Source organism: Alternaria arborescens (genome assembly GCF_004154835.1).
Source record: "Alternaria arborescens strain FERA 675 chromosome Unknown contig_6, whole genome shotgun sequence".
Taxonomy (NCBI): domain Eukaryota; kingdom Fungi; phylum Ascomycota; class Dothideomycetes; order Pleosporales; family Pleosporaceae; genus Alternaria; species Alternaria arborescens.
In genome coordinates, this window is record NW_021167861.1 from 408,620 (window position 1) to 422,832 (window position 14,213).

At 50.3% G+C, this 14,213-nt stretch overlaps 4 protein-coding genes across 4 annotated transcripts; 2 read left to right on the plus strand and 2 right to left on the minus strand.

Annotated features, from left to right (window-relative positions):
* Window positions 1–66: 66 nt before the first annotated feature.
* Window positions 67–1,158, minus strand: AA0111_g3346 (hypothetical protein; the record flags this gene model as incomplete). Its single annotated transcript, XM_028649220.1, has 2 exons — window positions 67–596; window positions 648–1,158. 2 exons carry the CDS (start codon window positions 1,156–1,158, stop codon window positions 67–69), a joined length of 1,041 nt encoding a protein of 346 aa, XP_028508996.1.
* A 5,717-nt stretch (window positions 1,159–6,875) lies between these two features.
* On the minus strand, window positions 6,876–8,381 carry AA0111_g3347 (hypothetical protein; the record flags this gene model as incomplete). Its single annotated transcript, XM_028649221.1, has 3 exons — window positions 6,876–7,179; window positions 7,233–8,218; window positions 8,280–8,381. The coding sequence occupies 3 exons, from the start codon at window positions 8,379–8,381 to the stop codon at window positions 6,876–6,878; spliced, it is 1,392 nt and encodes a 463-aa protein (XP_028508997.1).
* A 1,200-nt stretch (window positions 8,382–9,581) lies between these two features.
* AA0111_g3348 (hypothetical protein) lies at window positions 9,582–11,386 on the plus strand (the record flags this gene model as incomplete). Its single annotated transcript, XM_028649222.1, has 3 exons — window positions 9,582–9,829; window positions 9,885–10,374; window positions 10,430–11,386. The coding sequence occupies 3 exons, from the start codon at window positions 9,582–9,584 to the stop codon at window positions 11,384–11,386; spliced, it is 1,695 nt and encodes a 564-aa protein (XP_028508742.1).
* A 1,076-nt stretch (window positions 11,387–12,462) lies between these two features.
* Window positions 12,463–14,210, plus strand: AA0111_g3349 (hypothetical protein; the record flags this gene model as incomplete). Its single annotated transcript, XM_028649223.1, has 2 exons — window positions 12,463–12,719; window positions 12,770–14,210. 2 exons carry the CDS (start codon window positions 12,463–12,465, stop codon window positions 14,208–14,210), a joined length of 1,698 nt encoding a protein of 565 aa, XP_028509123.1.
* Window positions 14,211–14,213: the final 3 nt, after the last annotated feature.

Here is a 14,213-nt window from a genome sequence, read left to right on the forward strand (position 1 = left end):
ACAGTTCTGGCGATACTGAGGTATGTACACTAAGAACGCATCGTGTTTCTATTGACCTCGGCTCTCTCAGTTCACAACAGTGCATACTTTGCCGATGTGCTGACCAGACACCAAGTACTCGAAAGCTGATACGACGTCTTCCCTTTCAAAACCAAAGACCTTCTCCACGGGCACGTTGAGGTTCTTAGAAGTCACAAAACATGTGACATCTTCTAGTTGTTGCTTAGACCCAACCATGATGCCGCGAACGATCGCACCCTTGGAGAGGGCCAGCGCAGCTACATCGGGCATCTTGTCTTGTGGGCATGGGGCAAGGAACCCTATCACGGCAACGTTTCCGCCATAGGCCACTGCTTCAATGCTTTGAGCAATCGTCCCGGCTCCACCGTTCTCGAGAATAAAGTCCGCACCGTGGCCGTTGGTGATCTTGAGCACCTCTTGAGACCAGTTCGCATTCGACTTGTAGTTGATGGCGTAGTCGGCACCATACGTCTTTCGGACTTGGGCGAGCTTGTCGTCAGATGAAGAGGTGATGATTGTAACAGCGCCTGCTGCTTTGGCTAAGATTAGACCAGTGATCGAGACGCCACCAGTGCCTGCAAACGTTGTTAGTGAAGGCTGTGATACACAGAGTGAAGCCTTTTTACCAAGAAAGAGCACTGTCTGTCCAGGTTTCAGGGAATTGTTGCCATAAAGTGCATTCCAAGCGGTGGTGCCCGTACATGCCAAAGCCGAAAGTTGAGCGAAGCTGAGCCCGCTGGTCGATGGCACTTTAACGAGCGCAGAGCTAGGTAATGCGATGTATTCTCGAAGCACTCCATCGTAGCAACCACCCAGGCTATGGTGCCAATCCGGCATGGTACCATATAACGTCTTCAAGTCAAAGGATGCGATAACCCTGTCTCCCTCGGCGAAGTCGTCCACTTGATTGCCCACACGTACGACCTCGCCAGACAGGTCAGAGCAGGGCACCACATTGTGTTTGACAGGAAAGGGGTACTTTCCAGTGGCGACGGCGAAGTCGCGGAAGTTGAGAGCAATGCCCTTGATTCGGATCAGGACTTCTTGGGAGGCAGGCTCAGGCACCTTTTCTTCGTTGACCCGGAGGTCTAGAATGGACGTGCGCTGAGGCAGGCGGAACACACGTTGTGTGGTCATGATGGATGGTTTGTGTAGGAAGTCGGAACGTGAAAGGTACTATGAAGACAATGAGAGATGCTGAGAGATCGTAGGAAGTGTTGTGCAGTCAGATTGATGAAGGTGTTGGTATGCATTTATATCTATCCACCACGGTTGTAGTACGCTTCGATGCAATCCCCGAAGGTGCAACCGCAACCGCCAGTTCTTTAGTCATCTGGTAGATGGAGACGCGCGGTATGTGGATTACATGCTGGTGCAGAGCTGTATTAGCTACAGGACACGCCTATGCGAGCAGCGCAAGGAATCTGCGAGGAGCGACTCATCCTACATCCCTTTCCTATTTTGATCGGTAGGCTATTTCGGTCGGCGAGCGCTTCAGCTTGCCCTTTTTCTATGGCCCGACTTCGGCAATCCGCTCTCAACCAGGCACACCGAAGCACTCTCGAGCTTACCAGTACTCCTCTACCTACCTCGGCGCTTCCACTTTCATTCCTATATGACACAACGCGCCATTGCGAAATATCGTTTCCATGACAGGTGACGCACCCATTGTTGCGCAAATCAGTCGAACACGGTCTCGATTCGGATGGTAAGTTTGGAACGACATCATCATCCCCTTTCACAACGCTGAAACTGCGAGATGAAGCTTGTGCTGTCGACGCAGAAAGCGGAAGTGTGCGTTCATCCACGGTTCTCTTCTTTCCTCCTTACTAAGTTTTGTTAGGCGACGGAGCTCAGCCAAGGTGTCATGGCTGCCAGGTTCGCGGTGAGGAGTGTCGCTGGGGTCTGAAGGTGACATTCCATCCGTCTAGGTCGCTAGAGTTGTCCGGCGAGCACTGCGCTGCACTGCTTGCCATCGAGAGAGAACGAGGTCAACCTGACAAGCAAGCCAATAGTATCCAGATCGTGAACGATACGGATCAGATTGTGCACGAGTATCAAGACTGTTCCGCTACTACATTTCTTGAGTCTGAGATGACAAGGGTGGCCGCACCTCGGCCAGAAGACGCTATGGCAGACTACGCCATTCCAGGATTGAACCCAACGAGATCGACAGTGTTTGATATAAATTTTGCGATGACTTCTCCTGCAACCTTTCAGACTCAAGCTTTTGCAGATAGTGGTGGTGTTGCTTTCCCTTCTTCAACCTCGAACGATCGAACGTACCACGAAAATGCTTCATCATCAAGTACGTCGACCTACTCAACTCTGCCTCATCGAGCCGTCACTGGGGCGGTGCCATTGGAAACCGATACTGTTCCTGTATCACAAGCGGAACAGTCTAGGCTCCTCGGCGCCTATCTTCAAGAGACTGGCACATGGTGTGAGGCTACAGATTCTAGCAGACACTTCACGGTATCATACGTTCATAAGCTCATTGAAAACCAGCCGTTTGCAGGCGCAGCGATGGCTTTAGCGTCACGGCAACTTGACGCCCTTCGTAACGACAAGCGTCAGGCTACACTGAGCCTATATCAACACGCCGTGCGATCTCTACTTCATTATGAACCATCGCAGTGTGGTCAAGCCACACTAGCCACTTGTATCCTGCTGAGTGTCTACGAAATGATGGCTTCTAATGTCAGTGACGGAAGACGTCATCTACAAGGCTGTGTATTCAATTTGACCAACAAAGGTTGGAATGGCTCTAGCACAGGACTAGTCAACGCCTGTTTCTGGGCTTTCGCGCGTTTAGGTATATCGTGACCACAATGAGTTACTAACTCCTACTGATCCATTTCTAGACGTGTCAGCAGCCTTTGTTCTCAAAGAGCAGACTTTGGTGCCAACCGACGATTGGGTTGACGACTGCAATGCATGGTCAATTGCAGCTACTCTAAATACCGACGCGTACTGCAATCTTACTATTCTTATCTTTGCGAAGATAATTAACATGATCGCAAGATGTCACAGCAACCGTCAATCTGACACGCAAGAATTGTGGAGCGAACTCCAGGACTGGCGACGATACCGTCCAACGCAGGTACTACCTCTAACCAGAACGGAGGCACACCTAAGGAGCCCGTTCCCGATCGTTGTGCACACTGGCAGCTCATCGGTATGCGGGAACACGTTCTACCACGCCAGTGCCGTTTTGTTACTACGGACGAAACACGTATGTTGTGACGAAGCGGACACCGGAGCTGACGTGTACAACACTATCTGGCATGCAAGAGAGCTATGCGGTATTAGTACAACGAATACACTGCACTCGAACTGGGTGAACCAGGTACAGCTTCTTTACATCGCTGGGCAAGCATTTGGTAGTGGTTCAGGCATGCAGCAGGATATCTCGCGGCTACCAAATGAGAGCGACGGTACAGACGACATGTGTTATGCAGCGGAGAAGCTTGCAATTTTGAAGCACCTCCCAAAGATAGAACGTGAGACTGGGTGGAAAACGTCTGATAGAGCCGCGGACTTGAGAAGGCTCTGGGAACTCGAGTAACCGTATACAGTGTTCTTAGAGTATCGAAAAGGCATTGAACCAGACTCCTCATATGGCAGGCAAGAAAACGTGATACACTGAGAAAGACAAGAACGATGCCTGTGCATTGATTCAACTCTAGCATTCCTGAGGTGTTACAGTAAGAATACGTTGTGCTTTCAAAGAACTTTTGGCTCCCTTATTTCACAGCAATATGTACCTTGCCGACGTGCTGACTATATAACAGGTACTCAAAGGCTGCAACAACACCTGATTTTCAATTATCAACTCCATCTGGGGCTTGGGCCCGTCCGAAAGGAGAAGATGCTGCTGTCTAACATCTGTCGAATTGCAGTCGTTAACAACGAGGTTCACCCAACCCTCACATGCAGGCTACCCTACGACAGACATACTCTACGATATCACAGTGGTATTCCCAGTCACCTCCTCAACTGCATGGCGCAAAGCCGCGACGGATACTTCTCTCGTCTGCTCTTGGGCTTTCGGAACTGAATGGGTAAAGAAGGTCAAATCCCCCATCTGCACATACTACTGGGGTCTCACTAGAAGACGTGATTCAATTACTACAGACTATGTAACGAAGGACGCTATCTCCGAACGTTTGGATCGATCTTTCCCTACTTGAATTTCTTCATCTACTCTTTTCGCATACCGTCTTCCTTCATGTTGAATTTTGATCATCTCTCCTTTGTGGCGTAAAAACTTGTCGTTCTTTGTCTCTTCTTGGTACATGTACTCTTTCGATCTCGTCTGGCTCGGCTCTAGACCAACAGTAGGAGATTGAGATCACCAGAAACAAGTACTGGGTATGACTGAACAAAACGCGTTGAAGCAGTCTTTGCAATAAACTAGAAATGAAACGCTAGAACGCCCTTGACCGGAAGTAATCAACTCCTCCATCTAACCATAAGCGGGGATAGGAAGCGGGATTTTTCCAAAAATCACCAGATACCCTTAAGTCTTTGATACTAGGGCTGATGATGCATCCAACGGATGTATCTTGGCAACCATCTTCCCTATAATCACAATATATCTGGCCGAACAAGTCTGACAGAAGCTCAAGCATTCAAGATCTTACTTCCACAACGTTCTGATATGGTCATTGGAAAATTGACTTTATTGCACACGAAGACATGGCGGTTGCTCGTCTGGCATGCGTAATCAGCTTACTTCTATTCGCCACTACTCGAGCGACATTGACTTTCCCGCATCCATGACAGTAGCAAGGACGAATGATGAAAGGCTTAGAGCGACCGTGAGAATGATATATCGCACATAGAATGTTGGGAACATGGTATTGTTGCCAGACTGGACGGTGCAGTAGATGCCGCAGTGGAAGGAAGAACGAGAGTGGAACCTCGGTTGTCTTACATCTGGTCTCGTAATTGCGCTCAAGTTTGCATTGTTGAGAGGAGAAACTTGCTCCTGCTTTGGGATGCTCACTGTGCCTCTTCCCGATGATACTCTGCAGATCAACAGTGACAGCAAGAAGCAGCTTAGTCGCTGAATGTCGGACCAAAGGCTATGTTTGATGCACTGAGTGTTGTTACGACGCACGAATATTCATCGGCGAAAGTTTGAGTTTTGTGGAGAGACGCTTTCATTCTCTTCTTCTTCATTTCGGCAAGAGCCTTGCGCTTTAGGTTTGCGTCACGAATATGTAAAGCACCGCTGAAGCTTATAGAAGACTTTTGATGCAAATCGGCGACAGTTTTGTCAATGGTGTCGCGAGGCACGGTGATTAGCTTACGAATCCTCACAGTTGTGGTGGATGAAATTACTCGTCAGCTGACGCTGTCAAGAGCATAAGCCCTTGATAGCGTCGCATGAGCGACAGGCGTGCTTGTCGATCCTATTTGCGAAAGCGGAAATTTGTCGTCAGTCTGCCTCAAGTAGTACAAAGGTACGACAATGCTAAGAGGGTTTTGGATTACACTTTCAGGACGGGTACTACGGGGAAAAACGGCTAGCTTAACAGCGGGTGATCCGCGTTACAGCTGAGCTTAGTAGTCCAGGTGATGTGACCGTGATCAGAGCAGTCTGTGAGAAGTACCGTGGGGAGGTCGAGACTTGTTTCTGTGGAAGAAATATGCTGAAACCCTCCCACTTCGAGCATGCGAAGTAACCTTGGAAGTGGTATGCGGCATGCGCTGTCTTCTTCCACGTTACTGCACCCATGACGGAGCAGTGCATCCTTCTGTTGCAGAGTTTTCGCAAGGCATACTCATCTTTTCCCACGAGAGTCAGAGTGCAAAGTCGGGACGCGCGTGTTTTGTGAACAGCGGCGCCCTCGAGGTCATTCCCAACCACCGCAATGCGACGGCAACGCACGGACGCACAATCACAAGCCACATTTTCTCCAGTTCCTAAATTCTTTCGTCACTGCAATAACGGAGATGTGGCGTTGAGTTTGCTGGAGGCCGAGGTTCGTTGGTCAATGGTCATTGGCTGTACGTTTGTCACAAATGACGCTCCATCAAGACGCAACCAATGAGCTTGCAAGAGCGGACTGTCTGGAAAGTTGGCCGATTTGATGGTGCATGTCTAACATAATTTCAGCCTAATCCTGAGTAATGTTCAGCTTTTCAGAAGCGAAGTGCACGTGCTAGCGAAAGTTGGCACCTGTTAGCACCTGTTAGCAGTCTCCATCTGCGGATAGCCGAAGCTCGGCTATCCAGACGTCGGCCCCACATCTAGAATTCGTGGCTCGTAAGGTGCCGCAACCAAGAATTATGGCAAACTTGCGATTCGTCGGCTTTACTCCACCGTGAGTACGCATCGTATTCCCGTCATGTTCTCTCCTATTGTGGATACACTGTGAATCATGCGATGGCTACATTAGTATTGAGTATGGTTGCCTGAAAGACGATGATGGAATTCGGTGTCGTACCCGGGCAACACCCTGAACTAAAGACGCCATTTGTTCTTCGATTAGTCTTCTTCGCAATATCGCTTGCAGAGATCGCCGACATGTGGACCTGTCATACTAGTGTGATTTTCCACGAGGTTCATCGGTGATATTCCGGTGATCTGCGCTACCCTTTGGATGGGCGAACCCAGAAAACGAGAGGTGTGTGCTTCAACGCGTGTCGATCACGGTAGTTACCACCCGGATGGGAAGTTACACTCGGCGGGTAGCTGTTTGAGGATGAAGTACGCCTCAAGAAGGTTTCGGCATGCACCTGTAGTCATTCAAGTGACATGTGCGTATACGAAGAGTGCTCAGAAGGTGGGAGATATCATTTTGATTCAAACTACATTCGAACGCGCGCGACTAACCTCGGCCCTACTGCCTCTGCGGTCCCTCATGGCTTACTAGGCTCGCTTCATCTGTGTCGCTATGACTATGCTTTACCATGTAGGAGGTCTTGACCCTAATGCCGTCTTCTATCTTATCGTCGAAAGACTCGGTCCGAGGACTCGATATAGCAGCGCTAGTGTTCATGTTGTATGACTTGTGTTTCTGGCTAACGTTCTTGAGTTCGTTGCCACTACCGTAGTTGTAGTACTGTTGACGACTGCGTACTGAGGAGCCGCCAAGGATAGGGAAGAGTTTAACCAGGAGAAGGCGGAGTGTTGGAAGGCAAGCGCTGAAAGATAGATTAGCATGTGCAAAAATGACAGTTGAGACAACACAACTTACCACATGATACCAACACATATTTCGATCGTGCTCCACACTGAAACGTCGTAGAACTCCCAGCTTACGTTCGAGGAAGCGGCGAAGTGCACCAGAGCCTGCAGACGCAGAATACTGACGACGGTAACGAAAGTGCCGACGCAAAACATAAGTGCTACACCGACCTTCTTTTTCCAGTGTAACTTCAACCCCCAAAGCTGCCAAAGAGGTATACCCAAAATCCAGAAGTCCAGAGCGATCGAGATGGCAGCGTTTGATGCGGTGATGGCGTTGATCTCCAGACAAGTGCCCTCATGCATACCGTCCCATTTCGTCCAGAAGTAGTGAATCGGCCGACACTGGAATACCGCAACAATGATAAAGGCCAAGCCCCAGAGTACAGTGAAGACGACAGTACCCCATAACAGTCGCTGGACTTCTTTACTGGGAAACACGCGGATGTAAAAGAACAACAGAGTGAGCTTCAACAGCGTGAGCTGGAGGAAGTACAGCCACGCCATAATGTAGAAGTATTGGAGCATCTGGGTGATCTGCGTTGGAGTCAAGGCCCAAAGGTCTTGACCAAGTCCATTCTTCACAGTACCGAAAACAGTGATGATGGCGCTGGGTATGGCGGCTATAAGCGTTGCTAGGACGCAAAAGTCATCGTAGCCAAAGTCGAGTCTCGACACGGTGGCCTTGAAGGCGAAACGGATCACAACGAAGGCAGCGGCAATGCATACCATTGCGTTTGACAACGTCACGTAGTGTTCTCCACGATGTCGCACCGGTGCACCGCAGTTGGTAAGACTGACATTTCGTGTGACTACACTGGTTAGTCGTTGGGCCTCTTCTGTCAAGTTGATGAAAGTACCTAGAGCTTCAGGAATGGTGCAGCGGCTGCTTACACACAATGTTACATTGTTCTGGAAGACTTCGTTGGTGCAGATACAGGCATGATCTGTTGGCGCGCAGGTGTTTGTGCCGAAAGCTTTTAGAAGGCAGATTTGCTGCAGCAATCAGTAAGAGACTTGCAATCAATCTGAGATTCAAAAAGTGGAGTTTACTTACAGCGCAATCCGGAAGCTCTGACAGAGCAGTCTGCTGTGCTGCAGTGACCACGAAGACGGTAGCGAGCCACAGCAGAATGCATTTGCGGAAAAGAGAAATCATGTTGATGCTCCCAGACCCGACTGTTCGGATGACGAGTACAGGGAGATTAAAGCCCGGATCTGTAGCTGGCGCACAAGTATTCGCAGAAAAGTCTCAGGTAAATTGACAGCGGGACATGTATTACCATTTATCCCCCGCCTCGAAACGGAAGGTGTTCCTGGGATATGATGTGCGCAGGGGTTGCTCGTGCGGTTTATAGTGCATCTCTTGCAAGGTCCAACACTGAAACCCGCGAGTCGTTTTTATCAAGCTTGCTACCTCTATCGGTAGGAACTGCCGGCTGCAGAAGCCTACCCGACCATGGCATTTCGATAGCGCAAACTTTGTTAAGAAGCGCTGGCGCATAATCGGCCGGAAGTTACATCAGCTAAAATCGGCGGCATGTCATCCAGAAAGGGGTCATGGTAGCGTTCAAGCCGTTCTAGCAGTATGTGGGGAGCGGTCCGGTGTGTCATGGGCTGGTGAACGCCACACACGCCAACCGAAAGCCACTGTAAAACCCGATCTAAGGCGTCCAAGATCCACGGTCAACGAAGAAGAATGCTGGACATGAAAAGTGTGACCCAAGGAGGGCATGATAAGCATTGCGCAATAATGGAGGCGGGTGAGCACGTGGAGTTGATCAGTGCAACAATCGTTGTTTGGTTCGCACCTGGACAGTTCTGCTCGCTTCACGGCTGCCGAAACGAGCGTTCATCCCGAACGCACCAAGACGCTTGCCAAGATGCGCGCGCGTGTCCGGTTCCTGTCGCTGCATTCCTACGGCTCACATGCGAATCCTATAGTTTCACGCCTCCCAATCCTTTCAGGAACCCATGGCTAAGGGTCCACTCTAAGCCTCAGGCCGCCCGGTTGAATCCCCCCATTGCTGTGTTGACCCACTATGCCCTGCAGTAGCATCACCGCGTCTGCGGCCATGGATTGCCGCTCGAGGTTTTCGCCGGCTTCCAGCCCAGTGCAAGGCTACACCTTGCAATGCTATGGGCGTGTGGCACAGTGTCTCAAGTGGACTCTGTCGGCGCTGTATCCTACAAGAGGAAGCAGACGTTGGCTAAGGCGTCTTCTTTGAGATGGTCTCCGAGATGAGAAGAATAGTTCGTGGCAATGCGAAGAGAATAGTAAGGGGAGCAATGAGTATATATGAGGCCCGGGTCAAGTCTCTTGGTATCCATCACTACCATCGAGCACTTTCACGACAAGATGAGACTCGTCGACAACGCACCCCTCCTTGGGGCTCTACTTCTCGCTCGTCTCGGGGATGCCAAGCAGTGTTACCGTTTGCCAAGTGATGCTGATTGGCCATCCACTGAGGCATGGTCGACCTTGAACTCGACTGTAAACGGGAAGCTTGTGGCTACTGTTCCTATCGGGTCGCCTTGTCACGATCCGACATACGATGCCGATGCTTGCGACGCATTGAAGGCAGAATGGCTGAACCCTCTAACGCAGTAAGTGCAAGAGCTCCGTTCACATGCTTGGACAGAACTCTAAAACTCTTGGCAGCACCCCGTCCTCCCACTCTATCATGCAATCGTACTTCGCCAACCAGAGCTGCGATCCATTCTCCGATAGGAGCATCCCTTGCACTCTTGGCAACTATGTTTCATACTCTGTCAAAGCCACTAAAGCAGAGGATGTCATCTCTGCCCTGGAGTTTGCGAAAGCTAAGAACATCCGTGTTCTCGTTCGCAACACTGGGCATGATTTCTTGGGACGGTCTACCGGAGCTGGTGCTCTTGCCATCTGGACGCAAAGTCTGAAGAGCATCACCTTCGGTGACTGGTCGGATAAGCACTACACTGGCCCATCGGTTACTGTTGGTGCCGGTGTCATGGGCAACGAGTTGCTTGAGGCAGTAAACAAGCAGGGCATGACCGTCGTGTCTGGTGAATGTGCTACAGTTGGTCTGGCGGGTGGTTTCACTCAAGGTGGCGGCCACAGCGTTCTCAGCACTGCCTTCGGCCTTGGTGCGGACCAGGCCTTGTCTTATGAGGTGAGAAGCTCTATTCTATAAGCAACCAAGAGCAACACTAACCATGTCTTTGTAGGTCGTCACTGCTCAAGGCAAGATGCTCACTGCCTCAGCAACCGAGAACACTGACTTGTACTGGGCTCTCAGTGGCGGTGGTGGTGGAACATATGCCGTCGTCCTCTCGTTGACAGTAAAAGCATACCCAGCCAAGCAGGTTGGTGGTGCTGCCATGCAACTCCTAGCGTCATCTACCACCCCCGAGAAATACGCAGCAGCAACTGCCAAGCTTATCGAGCTCCTACCAGGCATGATCGATGCCGGTGCCATGGTAGTCTTCCTGGTCAGCACTCAGTACATCGTTATCAAGCCCGTCACAGTTTGGGACTCAACAGCGGCCTACGTCAAGGACGTTGTACTCGCACCTTACGCCAAAGCTCTTACAGATCTTGGCATTACGCCCCCAATTGTCTACAGCGAGCTGTCCTACCGCGACCACTTCGATCGCTACATGGGTCCTCTCCCACGTGGAGCATATGAAGTCAACAGATATCAATTCGGTGGCCGTCTTATCCCCCGAGATGTGGTGGAGAATAACACTGCGGAACTCGTCAGGGTTTACCAGGAGCTTGCTGCCGAAGGTGTCTTGCTTGCTGGTAGCTCAGCTAACTACCAGAAGCCTGAGGGAGCCGCCGACAATGGTGTTCTACCAGCATGGAGGAATGCTATGATTCAGCTGCAGCTTATTACCAACTGGGACTCCACTGCTCCTTGGGCCGACATGGAGGCTGCCCAGCAGAAGATGACCAATGTGCTTATGCCCAAGATCGAAAAGATCACGCCGGGCAGTGGCTCATACCTGAATGAGGCCGATTTCCAGCAGCCGAACTGGCAGAGCACATTTTTTGGAGACAACTACAACAAGCTGAAGACTATCAAGAAGAAGTACGACCCCCAGGATGTATTCTACATCCTCAAGGGTGTTGGTAGCGAGGCTTGGAACGTTAGCAAAGATGGACGCATGTGCCGTGCCTAGAAAGAAGGCGTAGCTTTACAATATTCTTGTGTATATAATATATTACCTTGAACTTCTTTTAACTAAAGAATGTATATAGGCTCACAATAGATTTCGCCAAATATCTTTAGATTCTGCCAAGCCGAGCCATTATCAACAACTGGAGCGACCAACTCAATTTAGAAGTTTCGATGCATCGCTCATTTTATCGCCCATTATTTGACCTTAGCATTGCGCAAAATTCAGATGTGGCGTGGGTGAATTAATGAGGCAGCAGTCAAGAACCCCAAGCTCGTTGTGCGTCCGTGCACGGTCAAGCTGCCTGGAACTCTCGAATGAGGCCGCGAAAGTTCCCTCACCACACATTCATCGCCTTAGCCCTTGAGCGCTCACTCCACATCATTCCGTATGCAAAGTCTGCCTGGATAGTCTGTACTCTTGCTATATATGTGTGGATCTAGCCAGGCTGCATACATGGATTTCCGAGCTAAATATCAAGTCCGGCCGACGGCTGCCTGCGGTCAGCCCGATATAGGTATCTCAAGTACGGACTAGAAAGCACATAACTTCAAGCACCGCTCAAGGACTCCTGAAGATCCGATTCACATCTCAATTTCTTTTTCATTGATCTTAATTCAATCACCCCTTCCCTTTCCATCCGCACTCTGATCGAATCCTCTAACTCTCAAACCAGGAGGTGACGGAAAATTCCAACATCACGGGTGGATAATTCTCCCCTAATTCGTTTGCTGTATTCTCACGTGAATCAGTCACCGACTGTGTCTCCACGTGTGGGCAAGCGCGCAAGGATCTCTTTGACACCGCGTCCTAAGCTAAGGAGTAGGACCTTACTCTATGAACACTCACTCCTCACACTCTATCTTTACAGTGAATATCCCGAGCTAGCACTAGCTGCCTCAAGACCGCCAATTATCTTCTTCCTACATAACTCCCACACGTCTGTGCTTCTACATCGGTACCGAGCTTGATCTACCGAACATTCAACTCACTCACAGTCTTACAAAAGACAATCTCTTCTCTTGCTATCCGTTTTAATCACTGGAAATACACGCCTTCCAATCTGAATAACAGCCACCATGTCTAAGAGCTGTGTAATCTGCGGGACTGAGGAGAGCGAAGGCGAGCTGCTTCTCGAAGCACCCTGCGGTCGCCATTGGGTCTGCCCTGACGATGTCGGAAGCTTTTTTGAGAATGCGACCAACAACGAGAGCCTTTTCCCGCCACAGTGCTGCGAAACAATGTTCATGCTGGAAGATTACGAGGACTATATATCGTTCGAGATTGCGTGGGCGTATCAGATGAAGCAGCAGGGCGAGTATTCAATTCTGGCAAAGTAAGTTTACTACATACCTACGTGATAAATCCAGGCTAAGAACTAAGCAGATTTCGTGTCTATTGCGCAAACCCAGCCTGCGGAAAGTTCTTACACCCCGAATCGCACGTGGAGGACCAAGAGACCAAGATTACCTACGCCATCTGCGATTCTGAAGAATGCGGTAAGCTGACTTGCGCAAAATGCAAAGCCTTGCTCGTAGACGGTACCCAAAACCATGAGTGCAAACAAACCGAGGACGAGAAAAAGTTCAGGCAGACAGCCAATGAGAAAGGTTATCAAGAGTGCTTTGTATGTGGCGCGACTGTAGAGTTGGCTGAGGCATGCAATCACATCACTTGTGAGTGCGGTAGCTCGTTCTGCTATATCTGCGGCAAGGATTGGCCCGGTCTCCACGGCTGCCCGCACTACGGTCCCGCCGTCTACGATGAAGAAGGATACAACCAGGACGGTTACCATCGAGAAAGTGGTCTCAACCGACAGGGTCTTACTCGCCGTCAAGATATGATTCGTCGTCGTGAAGAAGACGAGGAAGACGACGATGAAGAAGGCGAAGACGAAGATAATGAGGATGAAGATCCTGAGTGGGAAGTCCTGCAACATCTGACACCCGACCAGCGCGCTTTGGTCAACCAGCTTCCTCACGGGCCTCGCGAAGACGCTCTAGATCAGTTCCGCATCACGTTGTTCGAAACCCAAGGTATCACGTTCGACCAGTTTGCCCACCCTCCTCCACCTCCACTACAGGAAGACTTTGGCGATGATGGTGACGCTTGGGAGGACAATGATGATGAAGGCTCCGAAAATGACCAGCGCGACGATCGGGAACTCACAGGCGGCCGGCCTAATGAAATCGATGGGGAGGTACCTATCATTGCTAATGAAGCAGCTCAGATTGGTACGATAGATGGTGCTGAAATCGACGACGGTGCAGTGCCTGTGGTCTACCATTCCGACGATGAGAGCCACGCCAACTTTTTGGAAAATCAACAAGGCGATCATGCAGACATCAAAGAAGAAGGCATTCAGGAAACTACACTGACAGACGACCAATCTGGAGTTTCCGGCTTCGATACTGCTACCCCATCAGCACATCGCAACGGCGAGAGAACAGATCAACGTGCAGAACCCGTACTGGCAGCGAATTCTTTCAGCCAGGACCAGCAGGTACCTGGCAGCCGTACAGTCCCGTTGATCACAGGCATCGATACCGATACCCGCCGACAGCCCGCTAGCTTCTCCACAGACGGACCACACACAATTGTCGCTCGTGGTTTCATCTCTGGCACCACGATTGAGGACGTAGAAACCATCATGCGCCCTCACAGCGATCATGACATACTCGGAAGGACTGTTCGGAGCAGCGATCCGCTGGTTGTCGAACTGCAATTTGCTATGAAGGATGATGCGGAAAGGGTCATTGCCGCGTTCCATGCACAGAAAGGGGACGGTCAGGTGTTGGATGTGAGGTTTGAAGATGAAGATCTGTAGAAG